Raw genomic sequence first — 18,671 nt, 5'->3', positions numbered from 1 at the left:
ATTACAGGCATGCGCCACCATGCCCGACTAATTTTGTATTTTTAGTAGAGACGGGGTTTCTCCATGTTGGTCAGGCTGGTCTCGAACAGGTGATCCAGCCGCCTTGGCCTACCAAAGTGCTGGGATTACAGGCATGAGCCACCACCCCCAGCCTGTTAAGAAAGAAAGAAAGGAAGGAAGGAAGGAGAGAAACTATCTTCTGTGTGCCTCAGCTTCCAAATTTGCCAAGTAGGACTAATAGTAACCCTTCTTCTCCGAGTTCTTGTGAGTATCAGAATACTTAATATATGAAAGCACTTTAAACAGTCCCTGGCACTTAGTAATTGTTCAATAATGTTGAGCAGTTTCTTTTTGTCAGCACTGTGCCACAGGCATAGGAAAGGAAAAGGAGTGTTTTTAAATTCTACTAGTACTATTTATAATGATGAAGGAATTGGCCCATTTTACAGAGATATAAGGTGAGGCTCTGAGAGGTTTCTTTACTGAGTCACCCAGGAAACAAGAGAAAGTGCCCACAGTGGAATTTCCCATCCCCTTAAAGTCTACCCACCTCAACCTTGCTAATATATAGCGCTACTTTAACACTTTGAATGTCAAATTCAAATTATTATTTGTTTCAGATGACTGAATGGCCAGAAAGCCAGGACAGTGGTTCATTCATTCCTATTTCCTCAGTGCTTGATGCACATTAGGAGCTTGATAACTGCTTATGGAATGAATTAAGTGGAGCCAAGTACAATAATACCAACCATTTCATTTTATTTTATTTTTTACTTTTAAGACTAGTCAAGTGCAGTAGCAAGCACTTATTAAGGTCCTGAAACTTTCTAAAATACTTCACATTAATTCTTATAAATAAAACTGTAGGATAAGAACTATTAGCCCAGTTTTTTTTCGAGATGGAGTCTTGCTCTATTGCCCAGGATGGAGTCCAGTGGTTTGATCTTGGCTCACTGCAACCTCCACCTCCCAGGTTCAAGTGATTCTCCTGTCTCAGCCTCTCAAGTAGCTGGGATTATAGGTGTCTGCCACTGGGCCCTGTTTTTGTATTTTTAGTAGAGACGGGGTTTCTTTTTTTTTTTGAGACGGAGTCTTGCTCTGTCGCCCAAGCTGGAGTGCAGTGGCGCCATCTCGGCTCACTGCAAGCTCCGACTCCAGGCTTTACTCCATTCTCCTGCCTCAGCCTCCCGAGTAGCTGGGGCTACAGGCACCCGCCACCACGCCTAGCTACTTTTTTGTATTTTTTTTTCAGTAGAGACAGGGTTTCACCATGTTAGCCAGGATGGTCTCGATCTCCTGACCTCATGATCCACCTGCCTCGGCCTTCCAAAGTGCTGGGATTACAGGCGGGAGCCACCGCGCCCACCATAGCCCAATTTTATAAGTAAATAAAATGTGAGGCCAGGCATAGTAACTCACACCTGTAATCCCAGCACTTTGGAAGGCCGAGGCAGGTGGATCATCTGAGGTCGGGAGTTCCAGACCAGCCTGACTAACATGGAGAAATCCCCGTCTCTACTGAAAATACAAAATTAGCCTGGCATGGTGGTGCATGCCTGTATTCCCAGGTACTCGGGAGGCTGGAGTAGGAGAATCCCTTGAACCTGGGAAGGGGAGGTTTTGGTGAGCCCACATTGTGCCGTTGCACTCCAGCCTGGGCAACAACAGCGAAACTCCTCTCAAAGAAAAAAAGAAAGAAAGAAAAAATGTGAAACAAATACATTAAATCACTTGCCCAAGATTCTGCTAATAAGTGGCAGAGCTGAGATTTGAATTCAGGTGGGTTACTTCCAAAGTGTATGCTCTTACCCAGTAATTAGTAATGCTAATAATAATGCCTAACTTCTGTTTTGTGCTTTACAATGTATAATCAACATTTCGTACAGTGGCAAGCAGGGAAGAAGTTAACTGCTGAACTAAATACGAATTCCAGATTGGGGACTGAGATTGCAGTACAGACAGTCCTCGCTTTGCACAGTAATGCATGACTGAAAATGTGCAAGCTGAAGTCATACACAATGACCTTAATCAATGGGAAAAATTACAATTGTTCTATGACCTTTAAAAATTATCAACCATCAAAAACCCTGTCAGTTATAAATGTATAGTGAAATGAAAAAATGTATACCAAAGTTGATATTTATTTATGGCCAGGTGCGATCTTTCACACCTGTAATTCCAGCACTCTGAGAGGCCGAGGTAGGCAGATCACTTGAAGTCAAGAGTTCGAGACCAGCCTGGCCAGCATGGTGAAACCTCATCTCTACTAAAAATACAAAAAAAAATTAGCCAAGTGTGGTGGCGCACGCCTGTAATCACAGCTAATTGGGAGGTTGAGGCAGGCAAATTGCTTGAACCGGGGAGGTGGAGGTTGTAGTGAGCCGAGATTGTGCCACTGCACTCTAGCCTGGGCGACAGAGTGAGACTGTCTCAAAAAAAAGAAAAAAAAAATCTAATAAAAAATTAGAAACCGTGAGAATTAAATTCTTGTTATTTCCTTGTAAAAAATTTCCCAAGAGTAGTTTGAGCACTGTTTGCCACCTTCTTGTCATATGAAATAGCTTTTTTTTATGCCTTGGCAAATTGCCATATTTCTTTCTAAGTTTTTATCTACTTCTAATATTTTATCCTTTGTGCTTTCAATGTTATGAAATACCTCCAAGAACTCCTTTAATGTGAAAGTTTTTGCTGGCATCACTTCTTCTGGGACATCTTCAACTTTTTTTGTCACAGCTCCATTTCTTGTATATGTTGGTAAGTTCATTTTCCTGCAGTTCCTCTGACTGTATGTCTAGAGTCTCCAGTGGCAGCAGTGTCAAAATTCCCACAGTCATCTGTTTCTCCTATAACTCCACTGACACTCAATTTGAATTTCACTTCCAGCATTATCAGCATTTTCATTTTTGTTGCTCAATTCCCTCTTTCCTTTTTTTTTTTTTTTTTTTTTTTTTTTTTGAGACAGAGTCTGGCTTTGTCGCCCAGGCTGGAGTGCAGTGGCCTGGTCTCAGCTCACTGCAAGCTCTGCCTTCTGGGTTTACGCCATTCTCCTGCCTCAGCCTCCCGAGTAGCTGGGACTACAGGCGCCCGCCACCTCGCCCGGCTAGTTTTTTGTATTTTTTAGTAGAGACGGGGTTTCACCGTGTTAGCCAGGATAGTCTCGATCTCCTGACCTAGTGATCCGCCTGTCTCGGCCTCGCAAAGTGCTGGGATTACAGGCTTGAGCCACCGTGCCCGGCCTCCCTCTTTCATTTATCCAGTTATGCCACATGGGTTTTTTCACTGAAAGATAAGGAGGCAGTACAAGTACATGCTTTGCTGTCTGTGAACTGAGTAACTGTGACAGTAACCAGTCACCTAAAGTCTGTGAAAGAAGTGCATGATTGGTTGCTGATCAGCTGTATATCTGTTATTTACATAGTGATTTGTAGACTAAAGAATGTACTTTCTGTAATTACGCACATTTAATATACCATTGTACTTGAATTGTGGTGTTGGGGGACTGGTGTTATTTAGCTAAACCACAGTAACTGAAATTCATGCATATTGGAACATGCAAAGCCAGGACTATTTTTTTTATTTATTTTTGAGACAAGGTCTCACTATGCTGCCCAGGCCGGAGCGCAATGGCTATTCACAGGCACAATCATTGCACACTGCAGCCTTGAACTCCTGGGTTCAAGCAGTCCTCTCTCATTAGCTCCCCGAGTAGCTGGCACTCCAGGTGTGTGCCACCATGCCAGCAAGGACTATTTATACTGGGTGAGGTTAGCCTTAGTGTCCCCCAGATACCCCAAAAGACGCTCAAAAGTAAAGAGCAGCCTGGGCGTGGTGGCTTACTCCTGTAATCCCAGCACTTTGGGAGACTGAGGTGGGCGGATCATGAGGTCAGGAGTTTGAGACCAGCTGGCCAACACGGCGAAACCCCATCTGTACTAAAAATAAAAAATTAGATGGGCATGGTGGCAAGGGCCTGTAATCGCAGCTACGGGAGGCTGAGGCAGGAGAATCACTTGAACCCGGGAGAAGGAGGTTGCAGTCAGCTGAGATTGTGCCACTGTACTCCATCCTGGGCGACAGAGCAAGACTCAGTCCCCCCAAAAAATTTAAAAAAAAAGGAAAGAGTGCACTTGGAAATCCGAAGGTTGAGAATAGACATTGAAGACTGAGTTAAAGGCAGGCTCTGTAGTCTGATTCAGCAGAAGAGTGTCATGTTTTGGATCCTGTGCAGCACATATCATCTGAGGAACTCAAAGCATCTCCTCTTCATTATCCAATTCAGCCTTCTGGCAGGGAGGTAGGGAGCTGGCACTGATATAGTCATCTTACGGGCAGAGAAACTGAGGTGAAAAACAGGTAACTTTAAGGCCGGGTACGGTGGCTCACGCCTGTAATCCCAGCACTTTGGGAGTCCGAGGCGGGCAGATCACGAGGTTAGGAGATCAAGACCATCCTGGCTAACACGGCGAAAACCCGTCTCTACTAAAAATACAAAAAATTAGCTGGGCGTGGTGGCAGGTGCCTGTAGTCCCAGCTACTCGGGAGGCTGAGGCAGGAGAGTGGCATGAACCCGGAAGGTGGAGCTTGCAGTGAGCCGAGATAGCGCCACTGCACTTCAGCCTGGGTGACAGAGCGAGACTCAGTCTCAAATAAAAAAAAAAATTAAAGGGAAACGCTTCTGAGAGTCTTGGATAGTAGACTCTTTCTCTCTTTAGCTATCCCAGATTCCACAGTCTGTGTTGATCCTATGGAGAAGACTCATGAGAGCCCTCTAAATTGTGACTTAGCCCTGATTCACAGCTTGGCATTTGGCTAGGTATCCACCAAATTGTACCTGAGGTTCTTCTCAGTGATAAGGCAGACATGAGCCAAGGTCTTTCCATCCATTAATCACGCATCTTTCATCTTTATTTTGAAACAGAGTCTCTCTCTGTCGCCCAGGCTGGAATGCAGTGGTCCAATTTCAGCTCACTGTAACCTCTACCTCCCAGGTTCAAGTGATTCTCCTGCCACAGCCACCCGAGTAGCTGGGATTACAGGTGTGCGCCACCATGCCCTGCTAATTTTTGTGTTTTTACTAGAGACAGGGTTTTGCCATGTTGGCCAGGCTGGTCTTGAACTCCTGTCCTGAAGTGAATCGCCCCCCTTGGCCTCCCAAAGTGCTGGGATTCCAGGCAAGAGCCACCGTGCTCTGTATGCATCTTTCTAATGGATCTTGTCTTTTATTATAATAACCATGAGAAAAATTCCGATTTCTCCCACCCTATCCTTTAAGAAACAGAAACATCTTATTTAGTACCAAGTATATGTATGGCATTATTACAAAGTAGTAGTCCTAAGTAATGATAATTAAGACAGCAGAAAAGAGGTTGATTTCTCCCATGAAATACATTTAAGCCTCTTATTAAAGAGGTAATGTGATGCCATCCATGACTTAGGAGCAGCAGCAGGGAGCAGGCTGCCGAGAGGACCAGGGCAGACATGCCCAAGTCGAAGAACCACACCACACACAACCAGTCCTGAAAATGGCCCAGAAATGGTATCAAGAAACCCCGATCACAAAGATATGAATCCCTTTTTTTTTTTTTTTTTTTTGAGGTGGAGTCTCGCTCTGTTGCCCAGGCTGGAGTGCAATGGCGCGGTCGTGGCTCACTGCAACCTTCGCCTCCCGGCTTCAACCAGTTCTCCTGCCTCAGCCTCCCTAGTAGCTGGGATTATAGGTGCCCACCACCACGCCCGGCTAATTTTTGTATTTTTAGTAGAGGCGAGATTTCACCATGTTGGCCAGTCTGGTCTTGAACCATTGACCTCACGATGCGCCCACCTCAGCCTCCCAAAATGCTGGGATTACAGGCGTGAGCCTCCGCGCCCGGCTAGATAAGAATCTCTTAAGGAGGTGGACCCCAAGTTCCTGAGGAACATGAGCTTTGCCAAGAAGCACGACAAGAAGGACCTAAAAAAGATGCAGGCCAGCAGTGCCGAGGCCATGAGTTCACGTGCCGAGGCTATCAAGGCCCTTGTAAAGCTCAAGGAAGTTAAGCCCAAGATCCCAAAGGGTGTCAGCCGCAAGCTCGATCCACTTGCTTACATTGCCCACCCCTAGCTTGGGAAGCGTGCTTGTGCCTGCATTGCCAGGGGGGTCAGGCTGTCTCGGTCAAAGGCCAAGGCCAAAGATCAAACCAAGGCCCAGGCTGCAGCTCCAGCCTCAGTTCCAGCCTAGGCTCCCAAAGGTGCCCAGACCCCTACAAAGGCTTCAGAATAGATATCTGTCTGCCAACGTGAGGACAGAAGGACTGGTGCGATCCCCCTGGACTGCCGTCTGCATGGGGCTGGGGTCCTCCTGTGCTGTTTGTACAAATAAATCTGAGGCAGGAAAAATAAATAAATCAATAAAGTAATGTTAAGGTGTAGATTTGGGCATCAAGCATTACGACTTAGTTTCACCTTGCAAAGACAGGTCATTTCAGGGGAAAAAAGCTTCCTCCTTTTTTGTTAAGAGTTTTTCTAAGTGAATACTGTTAATAGCACTATTGTGTGTGTTTCTCCCATGTCAGTCTATCAGGTGTTTGAAAGTGTGGCTAAGAAGTATGATGTGATGAATGATATGATGAGTCTTGGTATCCATCGTGTTTGGAAGGATTTGCTGCTCTGGAAGATGCGCCCACTTCCTGGGACCCAGCTGCTTGATGTTGCTGGAGGCACAGGTAATGTTGAGTTTGGTATCCTTCCCTACCATTGAGCATGTTTTACAGAAATTTGTAATCTCGGCTCACTGCAACTTCTGCCTTCCAAGTTCAAGCAATTCTCTGCCTCAGCTTCCTGTAGTGAGCTAGCTCACCTAACACTAGGCTGAAGATGTAATTGAAAGTCAGCATATTTATAGCTTCTAAGAAAGGCATGCACTTATCTTTTTGACTGAATATCATTCAAAAACGTAGAATGACAGTTTTGTGCCTGTCATGTTTTTGTAATCTCAGCTCACTGCAACCTCTGCCTCCCGAGTTCAAGCAATTCTCTGCCTCAGCCTCCTGAGTAGCTGGGATTACAGACATGCACCACCACGCCTGGCTAATTTTTGTATTGTTAGTAGAGACAGGGTTCCACCATCTTGGTCAGACTGGTCTTGAACTCCTGACCTCGTGATACATGTGCCTTGGCCTCCCAAAGTGCTGGGATTAAAGGTGTGAGCAACTGTGCCTAGCTGCCTGTCACATTTCTAAAATACACAGATTAGCTTTTCCTCTCTTTTTCCCTTTTCCTCTTTTTTAGGGGATGGGGGAAGCCTTTTATTACTTTATATAAGTTTTCGAGGCTGCCTTTTCTGCTTGATTTGCTGTCACATCGGATATCAAAAGTTTGTTTGTGCACGGTCCTTTGTTACTTCCTGTACACTGAGCATTTGGAGAGAAAAATATCATGGTTTTACACAATGCATCTTGGTGATGTCATTGTACATGTTAAATTACATTAGAGACTGGACGTGGTGGCTCACACCTATAATCCTAGCACTTTGGGAGGCCGAGGCAGGCAGATCACCTGAGGTTAGGAGTTCAAGACCAGTCTGGCCAACATGAGGAAACCCTGTCTCTACTAAAAATACAAAAATTTGTCGGGCGATAGCCGGACGCAGTGGCTCACACCTGTAATCTCAGCACTTTGGGAGCTCGAGGCGGTTGGATCACGAGGTCAAGAGATCGAGACGATCCTGGTCAACATGGTAAAACCCCGTCTCTACTAAAAATACAAAAATTGGCCAGGCGTGGTGGCATGCACCTGTAATCCCAGCTACTCAGGAGTCTGAGGCAGGAGAATTGTTTTAACTTGGGAGGTGGAGGTTGCAGTGAGCTGGGATCGTGCTACTGCACTGTAGCCTGGGAACAGAATGAGCCTCTGTCTCAGGAAAAAAAAAAAAAAAAAAGATATAAAAAATGACTGGAGAATACCTAATTGGCTAGACATATGGGAGAAACAAGGATATATTTCTTGAAAATAGTGTAAGAAAAACAAAGGCAAGGAAACAACTTTTTTTTTTTTGGAAATGGTCTCGCACCTTTGCCCAGGCTGGAGTGTGGTGGCGTCATCTCAGCTTACTGCAACCTCCACCCTCCAGGGCTCAAGTAATCTTCCCATCTCAGCCTCCCAAATAGCTAGGAATACAGGCATGTGTCCCACACCTGGCTAATTTTTGTAATTTTTTCCATAGAGACTGGGTTTCACCATGTTACCGAGGCTGGTCTCAAAACTCTGGGCTCAAGCAATCTGCCTACCTGAGCCTCCTGAAGCCTGAAGTGCTGGGGTCACAGGCATGAACCACCGAGCCCAGCCAGAAACAGCATTATAAGAAAGGAAATATAGGGCCAGGCACAATGGCCCATGCCTGTAATCCCAGCACTTTGGGAGGCCAAGGCAGGTGGATCACCTGACAGGTCAAGAGTTCAAGACCCACCTGACCAACATGATGAAACCGTATCTCTACTAAAAATACAAAATTAGCCAGGTTCGGTGGCACATGCCTGTGATCCCAGCTACTTGGGAGGCTGAGGCAGGAGAATCACTTGAACCTGGGAGGCAGAGGTTGCGGTGAGCTGAGATGGTGCCATTGTACTCCAGCCTGGGCAACAAGAGCAGAAACTCCGTCTCAAAAAAAAAAAGAAAGAAAGAAAGAAAATATAGAAAAGAGAGAAAACAGAAAGGAAATAGGATTCTAGAAAGCACTGGATTTGTCCTGAACAATATTTACTAGGTCACGGTATTATAAACACTTGATTTTCAGTTTTTATTTTAGTTAATTTTTTTTTTTTTTGAGACAGAGTTTTGCTTTTGTCACCCAGGCTGGAGTGCAATGGCGCTATCTCAGCTCACTGCAACCTCCGTTTCCCAAGTTCAAGCGATTCTCCTGCCCCAGCCTCCCGAGTAGCTGGGATTACAGGTGCCTGCCATCACGCCTGGCTAATTTTTGTATTTTTAGTAGAGACGAGGTTTCGCCATGTTGGCCAGGCTGGTCTCAGGCTCCTGACCTCAGGTGATCCACCAGTCTCAGCCTCCCAAAGTGCTGAGATTGCAGGCATAAGCCTGGCCCAATTTTTTCAATTAAAAAAAAAAGTTAGTGTTGAAATGAGTTCACACACTCAGCTATGATTGTGCCTCTGCACTCCAGCCAGGGTGATGGAGTGAGACCCTGTCTCTAACAAAAAGAAGAAAGGACTTGGCTTTCAAAAACCACACTGAGTCCAGTTAGCTAACACAGGTATTCCGGTGCCTCTGTTACCCCTTTGGGTTTTAGGAAATGCTGTTTCTTCCTTTTTTGTTTTTGTTTTAGTCTGCATCTTTCCTCCTGTTGGCTTCCCACAGGTGACATTGCATTCCGGTTCCTTAATTATGTTCAGTCCCAGCATCAGAGTAAACAGAAGAGGCAGTTAAGGGCCCAACAAAATTTATCCTGGGAAGAAATTGCCAAAAAGTACCAGAATGAAGAAGATTCCTTGGGCGGGTCTCGTGTCGTGGTGTGTGACATCAACAAGGAGATGCTAAAGATTGGAAAGCAGAAAGCCTTGGCTCAAGGACACAGAGCTGGTGAGTCCTGCAGGAGGCAGACACGGGAAGTGTTCGTATCTTTATAGAATAAGGTGGAGTGTGTAAGATACTGAAATGCTTTATCTTTTGGCTTTCAGAAACTTACAGATGGGCAGGTTGAAGATGATTTGCCTGGCTGAATCTAGTTTGTGTGCTGTTATATGCATTATTCATGCATAGCAGCCCATTGAGTGAGCTTACCCAGCCCTATGTGACTGGGATCACTAGATCCCAAATAAGTCAAGAATCTTACCCAGGTCACACAGCTTCTCAGTGGCACATCCCAAATTGGAGTTGAATCTTCGGATCTCAGCTCTCAGACCCTGAGACAGAAGTTTTGCTGTAATTTCCCAGCAGCTTCAGGGTGACCTCGTTGTATCATTCCCATTCTTGAACCATTCCATTCTCCTGTCCATGCTAGGATAGTTTGATTGCTGTGCAACTGGACCTCTCATCTCCTGTAAAGAAAGAACTTTTGGCTGGGCCCATGGCTCATGCCCATTATCTCAGAACTTTGGGAGGCCAAGATGGGAGAATTACTTGAGCCCAAGAGTTCCAGGCTACAGTGAGCTGTGATTGCACCTCTGTACCCCAGTCTGAGTGACAGAGCGAGACCCTGTCTCTAAAGAAATTTAAAAAACAAAAAAAGAAATAACTTGCCCTTCAGCCACAAGGAGTGCAGTTAGCTAGCAGCCTCCACCTGTTAGCACCATCAGTGTCTGCTTCAGCTTCCAAGGGAGGCCAGGCTCTTTTGTGGCAGCCCCCAGCCAATGACTGAACACTGTGGGACTAGTAGGGCCTGGATATTTTCCAGGCAGGACTCTTTAACAGCCAGCCTTTGTTCCAGAGGTCCCTATTGGGTAGGCTGAGGCTTTGTCAGATCTGCATTAAGGTCTAAAGGCTTTTCTTGCTCAGTCTTTCTTCCTCTCCCTTTGTCTTCTCTGTGTTTCCCCTGCCACACACAAAAAAAACTATTACACTCCATGGTCCATCTCAGCATCTGTTTCTCAGAGGACCCAAATGATACACTCAAAGGAACACTTGTGAACAGTACTCCTCAAACTTCCCTACCATGGTAAATACGAACAGCTGATAGGGAAATGACTGCGTGCATATCTCTGTGAGACTACTGCAAGCTCAAAATGGATGATTTGTGTACTAGCTTAAAACTGTAAATTTGGGCAGCAAGGTGACTCATGCCTGTAATCCCAGCACTTTGGAAGGCCGGGGCTGAAGGATCGCTTGAAGCCAGGAGTTCAAGACCAGCCTAGGCAACATAGTGAGGCTCTGTCTCTACAAAAAATTTAAGTTAGCCAAGTGTGGTGGTACACACCTGTAGTAGCAGCTACTTGAGAGGCTGAAGCAGGAGGATCACTTGAGCCCATGAGGTCGAGATGGCAGTGAGCCATGATCATGCCACTGCACTCCAGCCTGGGCAACAGAGTGAGACCCTGTCTCAAAAAAAGCAAATTTAGCCAGGTGTGGTGGCTCATGCCTATAATCCCAGCACTTTGGGAGGCTGAGGGGGTCGGATCACCTGAGATCCAGAGTTCGAGACCAGCCTGACCAATATGGAGAAACCCTGTCTCTACTAAAAATACAAAATTAGCTGGGTGTGGTGGCGCATGCCTGTAATTCCAGCTATTTGGGAAGCTGAGGCAGGAGAATCGCTTGAACCTGGAAGGCGGAGGTTGTGGTGAGCGAGATCGTGCCATTGTACTCCAGCCTGGGCAACAAGAGAGAAACTCCATCCTGGCAACTGCACCTTGTTGGCCCAGTTTTGTTTTGTTTTTTCTGAGACAAGAGTCTCGCCCTGTTGCCCAGGATGGCGTACAGTGGCATGATCTTGGGTCACTATAACCTCTGCCTCCCGGGTTCAAGCAATTCTTGTGCCTCAGCCTCCCGAGTAGCTGGGATTACAGCTGCATATCACCACAGCCAGCAATTTTTTTGTATTTTAAGTAGAGATGGGGTTTCACTATGTTGGCCAGGCTGGTCTCGAACTCTTGGCTTCCTGTGATCCGCCTACCCCTGCCTCCCAAAGTGTTGGGATTACAGGCGTGAGCCACCACACCCGGCCCAGCTTTTCAGAGCCGCTGCTCTGCCCTCTTCCATGCTGGCCAGGGACCACAGATGGCCACTGTAAGGGGCAGTGGTATACAACAAAGAACGTCCCTCAGGTCAGCATCAGCATTTCTCTCCTTCTCCTCCCCCACCATGAGTGTCTATGGTTATTTTAGCTCAAATCTTCCTCCTCTTCCTCCTCCCACCCCTAGAAGGAGCTGCCTAGACGAACTGCAGCCCACTTGGCCCCCAAGCTGAAGGGCTCCTTTGTTGACCATCAATACTGGTCAGAAGGCAGACAGTCACTAGTGTTTTTAGACAAAGGCACTATGTTTCCTTACTCCTACTGACAAACATGTTTCCCTACTCTCTGGTACTCAGCCATAAAGGATGGAAAACAAGGATATTGAAATGATAGGCAGTGTTCCATTTCTGGAATCATCTCTTCCATTGCATAGCCTGCCCTTCGAGCTCTCCTAAGCACCAAGACAAATGCATCTGCGTAGGAATTATTAAGTGCCCCATAGTACAGTTTTATCTTTCCTCCTTGTTTTGTCAATCTCCAATAATCATACCTTTGCAAAAACATCATGAAAAGTAGAAACTAAGTAGGAGGACCCTAGAAATTATTTAATAAATGTGATAGTTAATGTGTGGTTGGGCGTGGTGGCTTACGCCTGTAATCCCAACCCTTTGGGAGGCGGAGGCAGGGGGATCTCCTGAGGTCAAAAGTTCCAGACCAGCCTGGCCAAAGTGGCGAAATCCCGTCTCTACTAAAAATACAAAAATTAGCCAGGCATGGTGGTGCACTCCTGTAATCCCAGCTACTCAGGAGGCCGAGGCATGAGAATCTCTTGAACCCAGGAGGTAGACGTTGCAGTGAGCTAAGATCACACCACTGCACTCCAGACTGAGTGACAGAGCAAGGCTCTGTCTCAAAAAAAAAAAAAAGTTAGTGTGTCACTTAACTACTTTTTTAAATGTATAGCATGGTTATATGTTTTATTTATATTTTTTATGTAGCACTTTCCTTCCCACATGGAAGACCTTAGGGGCAGGAGCTTTAAAATATATATATATTTGGCTGGGTGCCGTGGCTCACACCTGTTATCCCAGCACTTTGGGAGGCCGAGGTGGATGGATCACGTGAGGTCAGGAGTTTGAGAACAGCCTGGCCAACATGGTGAAATCCTGTCTCTACTAAAAAAAAAAAAAAAAAAATTAGGCAGGTGAGTAGCTAGGATTATAGATGTATGCCACCACGCTTGGCTAATTTTTGTATTTTTAGTGGAGATAGGGTTTAGCCATGTTGGCCAGGCTACTCTCAAACTCTTGGCCTCAAGTGGTCTGCCCTCCTTGGCCTCCCAAAGTGCTGGGATTACAGGCGTGGGTTATCACGCCTGGCTTGAAAAAGTGTTAAGAAGAAAGTAAATATTAACCGTAATTCAAACATTCAGAGATACCCCTCAATATGGTGATGTTTCCTTCCTTTTTCCTAATCATTCCCTTTTTATAAAGTTGAGAACATCCTATATATACCATTTATTTATTTTATTTTATTTTATTTCATTTTATTTTATTTTATTTATTTTTTTTGAGACAGAGTCCTGCTATGTCGCCCAGGCTAGAGTGCAGTGGTGCGATCTTGGCTCACGGCAACCTCCACCTCCCGGTTCAAGCGATTCCCCTGCCTCAGCCTCCTAAGTAGCTGGGATTACAGGCGCCCGCCACCATACCTAGCTAATTTTTGTATTTTCAGTGGAGACGGGGTTTCACCATCTTGGCCAGGCTGGTTTCGAACTCCTGACCTCGTGATCCACCTACCTCGACCTCCCAAAGTGCTGGGATTACGGGCATGAGCCACCACACCTGGCCTACAAATTAGTAATCCTACTTTAATTTACTATTCTGTCAAAAGATTTTTCCATGTTGTTAGAAATTCCTTGAAATCATTATTTTTTATGCTATTCTTTCATATGGATGTTTCATGATTCACATAACCAATTCACATAACCAATAACCAATTGGTAATTCTTTTTTTCCCCAGTGTTTTGCATGTATCACAACTTTGTGACGTTCTTATTTGTAATTTTTGCATGGATTTATTCGTTTACTGACTACATAACCTTAGTCAACTGTTTAAACTCTAATAACTACTTCATACTACGAGGTGATATGCCGTAGCTGTTGAAAACATAGGCTCTGGATTCCAGTCCATCTGTTTGACCTTGGGCAAGCAACCTTCCTCTTTTTGCTTTTTATTTTTTCGAGATATGGTCTTGCTGTGTTACCCAGGCTGGTATTGAACTCCTGAGCTCAAGCTCTCCTCCCGCCTCAGCCTCCTGAGTCTCTGGGATTACAGGCGCATGCCACCATGCTCAGCTCAGACTTTAACCTTTCTGATGTTCACTTTGCTGACCTGAAACATGAGGATAATGGTAGTAACTCTCTCACAGAGTTGGTATGAGGATGTACTAAGATAATCTAGATGTACGTAAAATAACACAGACCCTGCCACTTGATAAGGGCCCTCTAAGCAGTAGTTGTGATGTGATGTCAATGTCCTTTCCCTAAAAATCAAATCACTGGGTCAAAAGGTATACTTTTTTTTTTTTTTTTTTTGAGATGGAGTCTCATCTGTCACCCAGGCTGGAGTACAGTGGTGCGATCTCAGCTCGCTGCAACCTCCACCTCCCGGATTCAAGCAATTCTCCTGCCTCAGCCTTCCCAGTAGCTGGGACTATAGGTGCATGCCACCACGTCCGGCTAATTTTTTGTATTTTTAGTAGAGACGGGGTTTCACCGCGTTTTGATCTCCTGACCTCATGATCCGGCCACCTCGGCTTCCCAAAGTGCTGGGATTACAGGCATAAGCCACCGCACCTGGCCAGATATACTTATTTTTTAATTTATTTTTTCTTTTTTTGAGACGGAGTCTCACTGTGTCACCTAGGTTGGAGTGTGGTGGCATAATCTCAGCTTACTGCATCCTCCACCTCCTGGGTTCAAGCAATTCTCCTGCCTCAGCCTCCGGATTAGCTGGGATTACAGGCATGCGCCACCAAGCCCAGATAATTTTTTTGTATTTTTAGTAGACACGGGGGTTTCACCATATTGGCCAGGCTGGTCTCGAACTCCTGACCTTGCAATCCACCCGCCTCGGCCTCCCAAAGTGCTGGAATTACAGACGTGAGCCACCACGCCCAGCCCTTACTTATTTTTAAGGCCCTTGTTAGATGCTGCTAATTTGCTTTCCAGAAAGGTTATTTTCATTTACCTTCCTCTATAGAGTCTTCTTTTTGTATTTTACATCTAATTTGCTGTAGGTTGTGTAATGTTAAAGTCCAATCAAGATCCTTGGGGGACACAGCCACCCTGATAGGGGCCTCTGGTGATCTCTGAATTCATGACCTGGCCTCAGACCTGGACATGCTGATGCTCTGTGATTCCAGTAAAACCAGTAAAACTATGCTAAATTCTGTACTTAGAGTAACTCAGTTAATACTTTTAGTAACCCTATAAAGTAGGCACTAGTTTTTAACTCCATTTTACAGATGAGGAGACTGAGACAAAGTAGTTTATTCAAGAATACACAGGCCAGGCACAGTGGCTCACATCTGTCATTCCAGCACTTTGGGAGGCCGAGGCAGGAGGATTGCTTGAGCCCAGGAGTTTGAGGATGCAGTGAGCTGTGATTGTGCCACTGTACTCCAACCTGGGTGAGAAAGCAAGACCTCTCATGTCTAAAAAATAATAATAATAACTGATTAAAAATATAAAAGGAAAAATATGAATATATAAGGAATATGGTGAAGCTGGTATTAGAATCCAGGCAGCCTAACCCCCAGGACCTGGGCTTTCAAGCACAGTGCTCTACATGAAATGAATTCACTGGGTGTGGGAAAAACAGCTACCCACACTGAGACCTGGAACTCATTTTCTCTTCCAGGACTTGCATGGGTATTAGGAGACGCTGAAGAGCTGCCCTTTGATGATGACAAGTTTGATATTTACACCATTGCCTTTGGGATCCGGAATGTCACACACATTGATCAGGTATGAATGGCTGCATCCTCAGCTTGTATGACTCTCAGGAAATTACCTCAGTTGTAGAGCTACAGTGAGTGAGGAAAGAAGAGTTTTATTTTTTGAGATGAGGTGTTGCTATTTTGCCCAGGCTGGTCTCAAACTCCTGGGCTCAAGCAGTCCTTCCACATCTGCTTCCCAAGTAGCTGGGATTACAGGCACCCACCACCACCCCCAGGGAGAGATTTTTTTTTTTTTTTGATCTTAAAAAAAATAATGTTTAAGGGCTCGGCGCTTGAGTGGAATGCCTGTTTGAAGTTAGGGTCCTCAATCCAATCCTTTAAGTTGACAAATTTTCTTTTTTTTTTTTTTTTTTGAGACGGAGTCTCGCTCTGCCGCCCAGGCTGGAGTGCAGTGGCCGGATCTCAGCTCACTACAAGCTCCGCCTCCCGGGTTCACACCATTCTCCTGCCTCAGCCTCCCGAGTAGCTGGGACTACAGGCGCCCGCCACCTCGCCCGGCTAGTTTTTTCTGTATTTTTTAGTAGAGACAGGGTTTCACCATGTCGGCCAGGATGGTCTCGATCTCCTGACCTCGTGATCCGCCCGTCTCGGCCTCCCAAAGTGCTGGGATTACAGGCTTGAGCCACTGCGCCCGGCCGACAAATTTTCTAGTCACAAAATTGAAAAAGACTAAAACCACAGAACTGATCTCCATAGAAGTCTGTCTTACTTGGATTGGTAGTCACATCTTTGGGATTTGGTCTTGCCCTGGCCTTTGTGTGTTTCCTCATACTTGTGAAGCTGCTTGACCCTGTGAATTTGCAGATCAGGGGCATTTCAGAGGCTGACAAAGACAAAGGCCCTCAAACACTGTTTTGACAAAAGATAGCTGGATTCATGGCTTTTCTGCTGGAAGAAGGGAGCATTCCTTAATCTGATGGAGCTCCTCTTTGTTCCTACCTTATTTTTTATTTTTATTTTTTGTAGAGATGGAGTTTCGCCATGTTGCCCAGGTTGATCTCGAACTCCTGAGCTCAAGTGATCCTCTCATCTCAGCCTCCCAAAATGCTGGGATTACAGGCTTGAGCCACCATGCCTGGCCTTTATTCCTACTTTACCATTCTGTTCAAAACACTTGAAGACCATGTGCAAGGCAAAGAGTTTCATTTTGGTAACATAGTCTCTGGTTGCGTGGGTCCCCTGGTTAAGTGGTAAGTTCTTTATGGAGTTTTATCAGCTTGGTTTGCATCACCTTTCCTATGTCAGTAGCCAGTTTATTATTTCGTTGAATTAAAACTTTTTTTTTTTTTTTTTTTGAGACACAGTCTTGCTCTGTTGCCAGGCTGGAGTGCAGTGGCGTGATCTTGGCTCACTGCAACCTCTGTCTCCCGGGTTCAAGCGATTCTTCTGCCTCAGCCTCCCGGGTAGCTAGGACTACAGGCATGTGCCACCACGCCCAGCTGATTTTTGTATTTTTCAGTAGAGAGGGGGTTTCACTGTGTTGGCCAGAATGGTCTCCATCTCTTGATCTCGTGATCCTCCCGCCTCAGCCTCCCAAAGTGCTGGGATTACAGGCGTAAGCCACTGCGCCTGGGGAAATAAATTTTTTTAATAGGTTCGAAGTTCAAAAAGTACAAAAGGGTATATGTGACAATCTGCCTCCCATCCTTGCCTCCTCTCGCATTCAGTGCTTCTCCCTTCAGACAGTCACCAGCTTCTTGTGTATCTTTGCCAAGATGTTTTGTGAATTGGTTATGATTCACATGACCAATAACTAATTGATATTTCTTTTTTTCCTATGTTTTTCATATAGCACAACTTTGTGACATCCTTATTTGTAATTTTTTGCATGGATTCATTGATTTGTTTACTGAGTAACCTTAGACAAGTGTACAGTGTTTTGTGCCAAGGTGTACTATTTTCTTTCTTTCTTCTTTTTTTTTTTGAAACGGACTCTTACTCTGTCACCCAGGTTGGAGTGCGATAGTGCGATCTCGGCTCACTGCAGCCAGGTGAGTTCAACCTCAACTGGTCTTGAACTCTTTGGAGGCCTCCAGGCTGGCCTCCCAACTCTTTGTGAGGCTGAGGTGGGCGGATCACGAGGTCAGGAGATCAAGACCATTCTGGCCAACATGGTGAACCCCGTCTCTACTAAAAATACAAAAATTAGCTAGGTGTGGCAGCGTGAACCTGTAGTTCCAGCTACTTGGGAGGCTGAGGCAGGAAAATCCCTTGAACCCAGGAGGCGAAGGCTGCAGTGAGCTGAGATCACACCACTGCACTCCAGCCTGGATGACAGAGTGAGACTCCATCTCAAAAATAGATAGATAGATAGATAGATAGATAGATAGATAGATAGATAGATAGATAGAATAAAAGTAAAAAAGTATTTCTTGGAGATTTTTGCTTGTAAATACATGAAGAGCACTGGCTCTTTTAAAAATAGTTGAATAGAGGCCAGGTGTGGTGGCTCACCTGTAATCCCAGCACTTTGGGAGGCCAAGGCAGGTGGATCATGAGGTCAGGAGTTCGAGACCAGCCTGACCAACATGGTGAAACCCTGTCTCTACTAAAAATACAGAAATTAGCCGGGTGTGGTAGTACGTGCCTATAGTCCCAGATACTTGGGAGGCTGAGGGAGGAGAATCACTTGAACCCGGGAGGCAGAGGTTGTAGTGAGTTGAGATCGCACCATTGCACTCCAGCCTGGGTGACAGAGCAAAACTCCGTCTCCAAAGAAAAAAAAAAAAAACTTAAATAGATTCCATTTATATTGATATTTCATAATTTAGTCTCTTATTAAAATTGTTAAAGATGCTTTTAATATTGTGCTATTCAAACACTTGTCTTTTGACAACTGTTTGAACAGCAAATTTAAACATGACTTCATTTCACAAAATAGAATGTACCAGGCATAGTGGCTCACACCTGTAATCCCAGCACTTTGGGAGGCCAAGGTGGGCGGATCATTTGAGGTCAGGAGTTTGAGACCAGCCTGGCCAACATGGC

At 45.4% G+C, this 18,671-nt stretch overlaps 1 protein-coding gene and 1 pseudogene across 2 annotated transcripts in view; both read left to right on the top strand.

Moving 5' to 3' along the window:
- The window catches only part of COQ5 (coenzyme Q5 homolog, methyltransferase (S. cerevisiae)), a 32,775-nt gene that overhangs the window by 9,633 nt on the left and 4,471 nt on the right, over positions 1-18,671 (top strand). Inside the window, exons 2-4 of one of the 2 annotated variants that reach the window (XM_011964474.1) lie at positions 6,552-6,701; positions 9,349-9,570; positions 15,584-15,690. In XM_011964474.1, coding sequence (XP_011819864.1) covers positions 6,552-6,701; positions 9,349-9,570; positions 15,584-15,690 — 479 coding nt within the window. The remainder of the gene's footprint in view (positions 1-6,551; positions 6,702-9,348; positions 9,571-15,583; positions 15,691-18,671) is intronic. The other variant, XM_011964475.1, reaches the window with a different exon arrangement.
- Positions 5,479-6,259, top strand: LOC105527953 (annotated as a pseudogene).

This window comes from Mandrillus leucophaeus, unplaced genomic scaffold, assembly GCF_000951045.1.
Source record: "Mandrillus leucophaeus isolate KB7577 unplaced genomic scaffold, Mleu.le_1.0 Scaffold7, whole genome shotgun sequence".
Lineage (NCBI taxonomy): Eukaryota > Metazoa > Chordata > Mammalia > Primates > Cercopithecidae > Mandrillus > Mandrillus leucophaeus.
The sequence above is the reverse complement of the archived record's forward strand: the minus strand, read 5'-3'. Positions and strand labels throughout refer to the sequence as shown.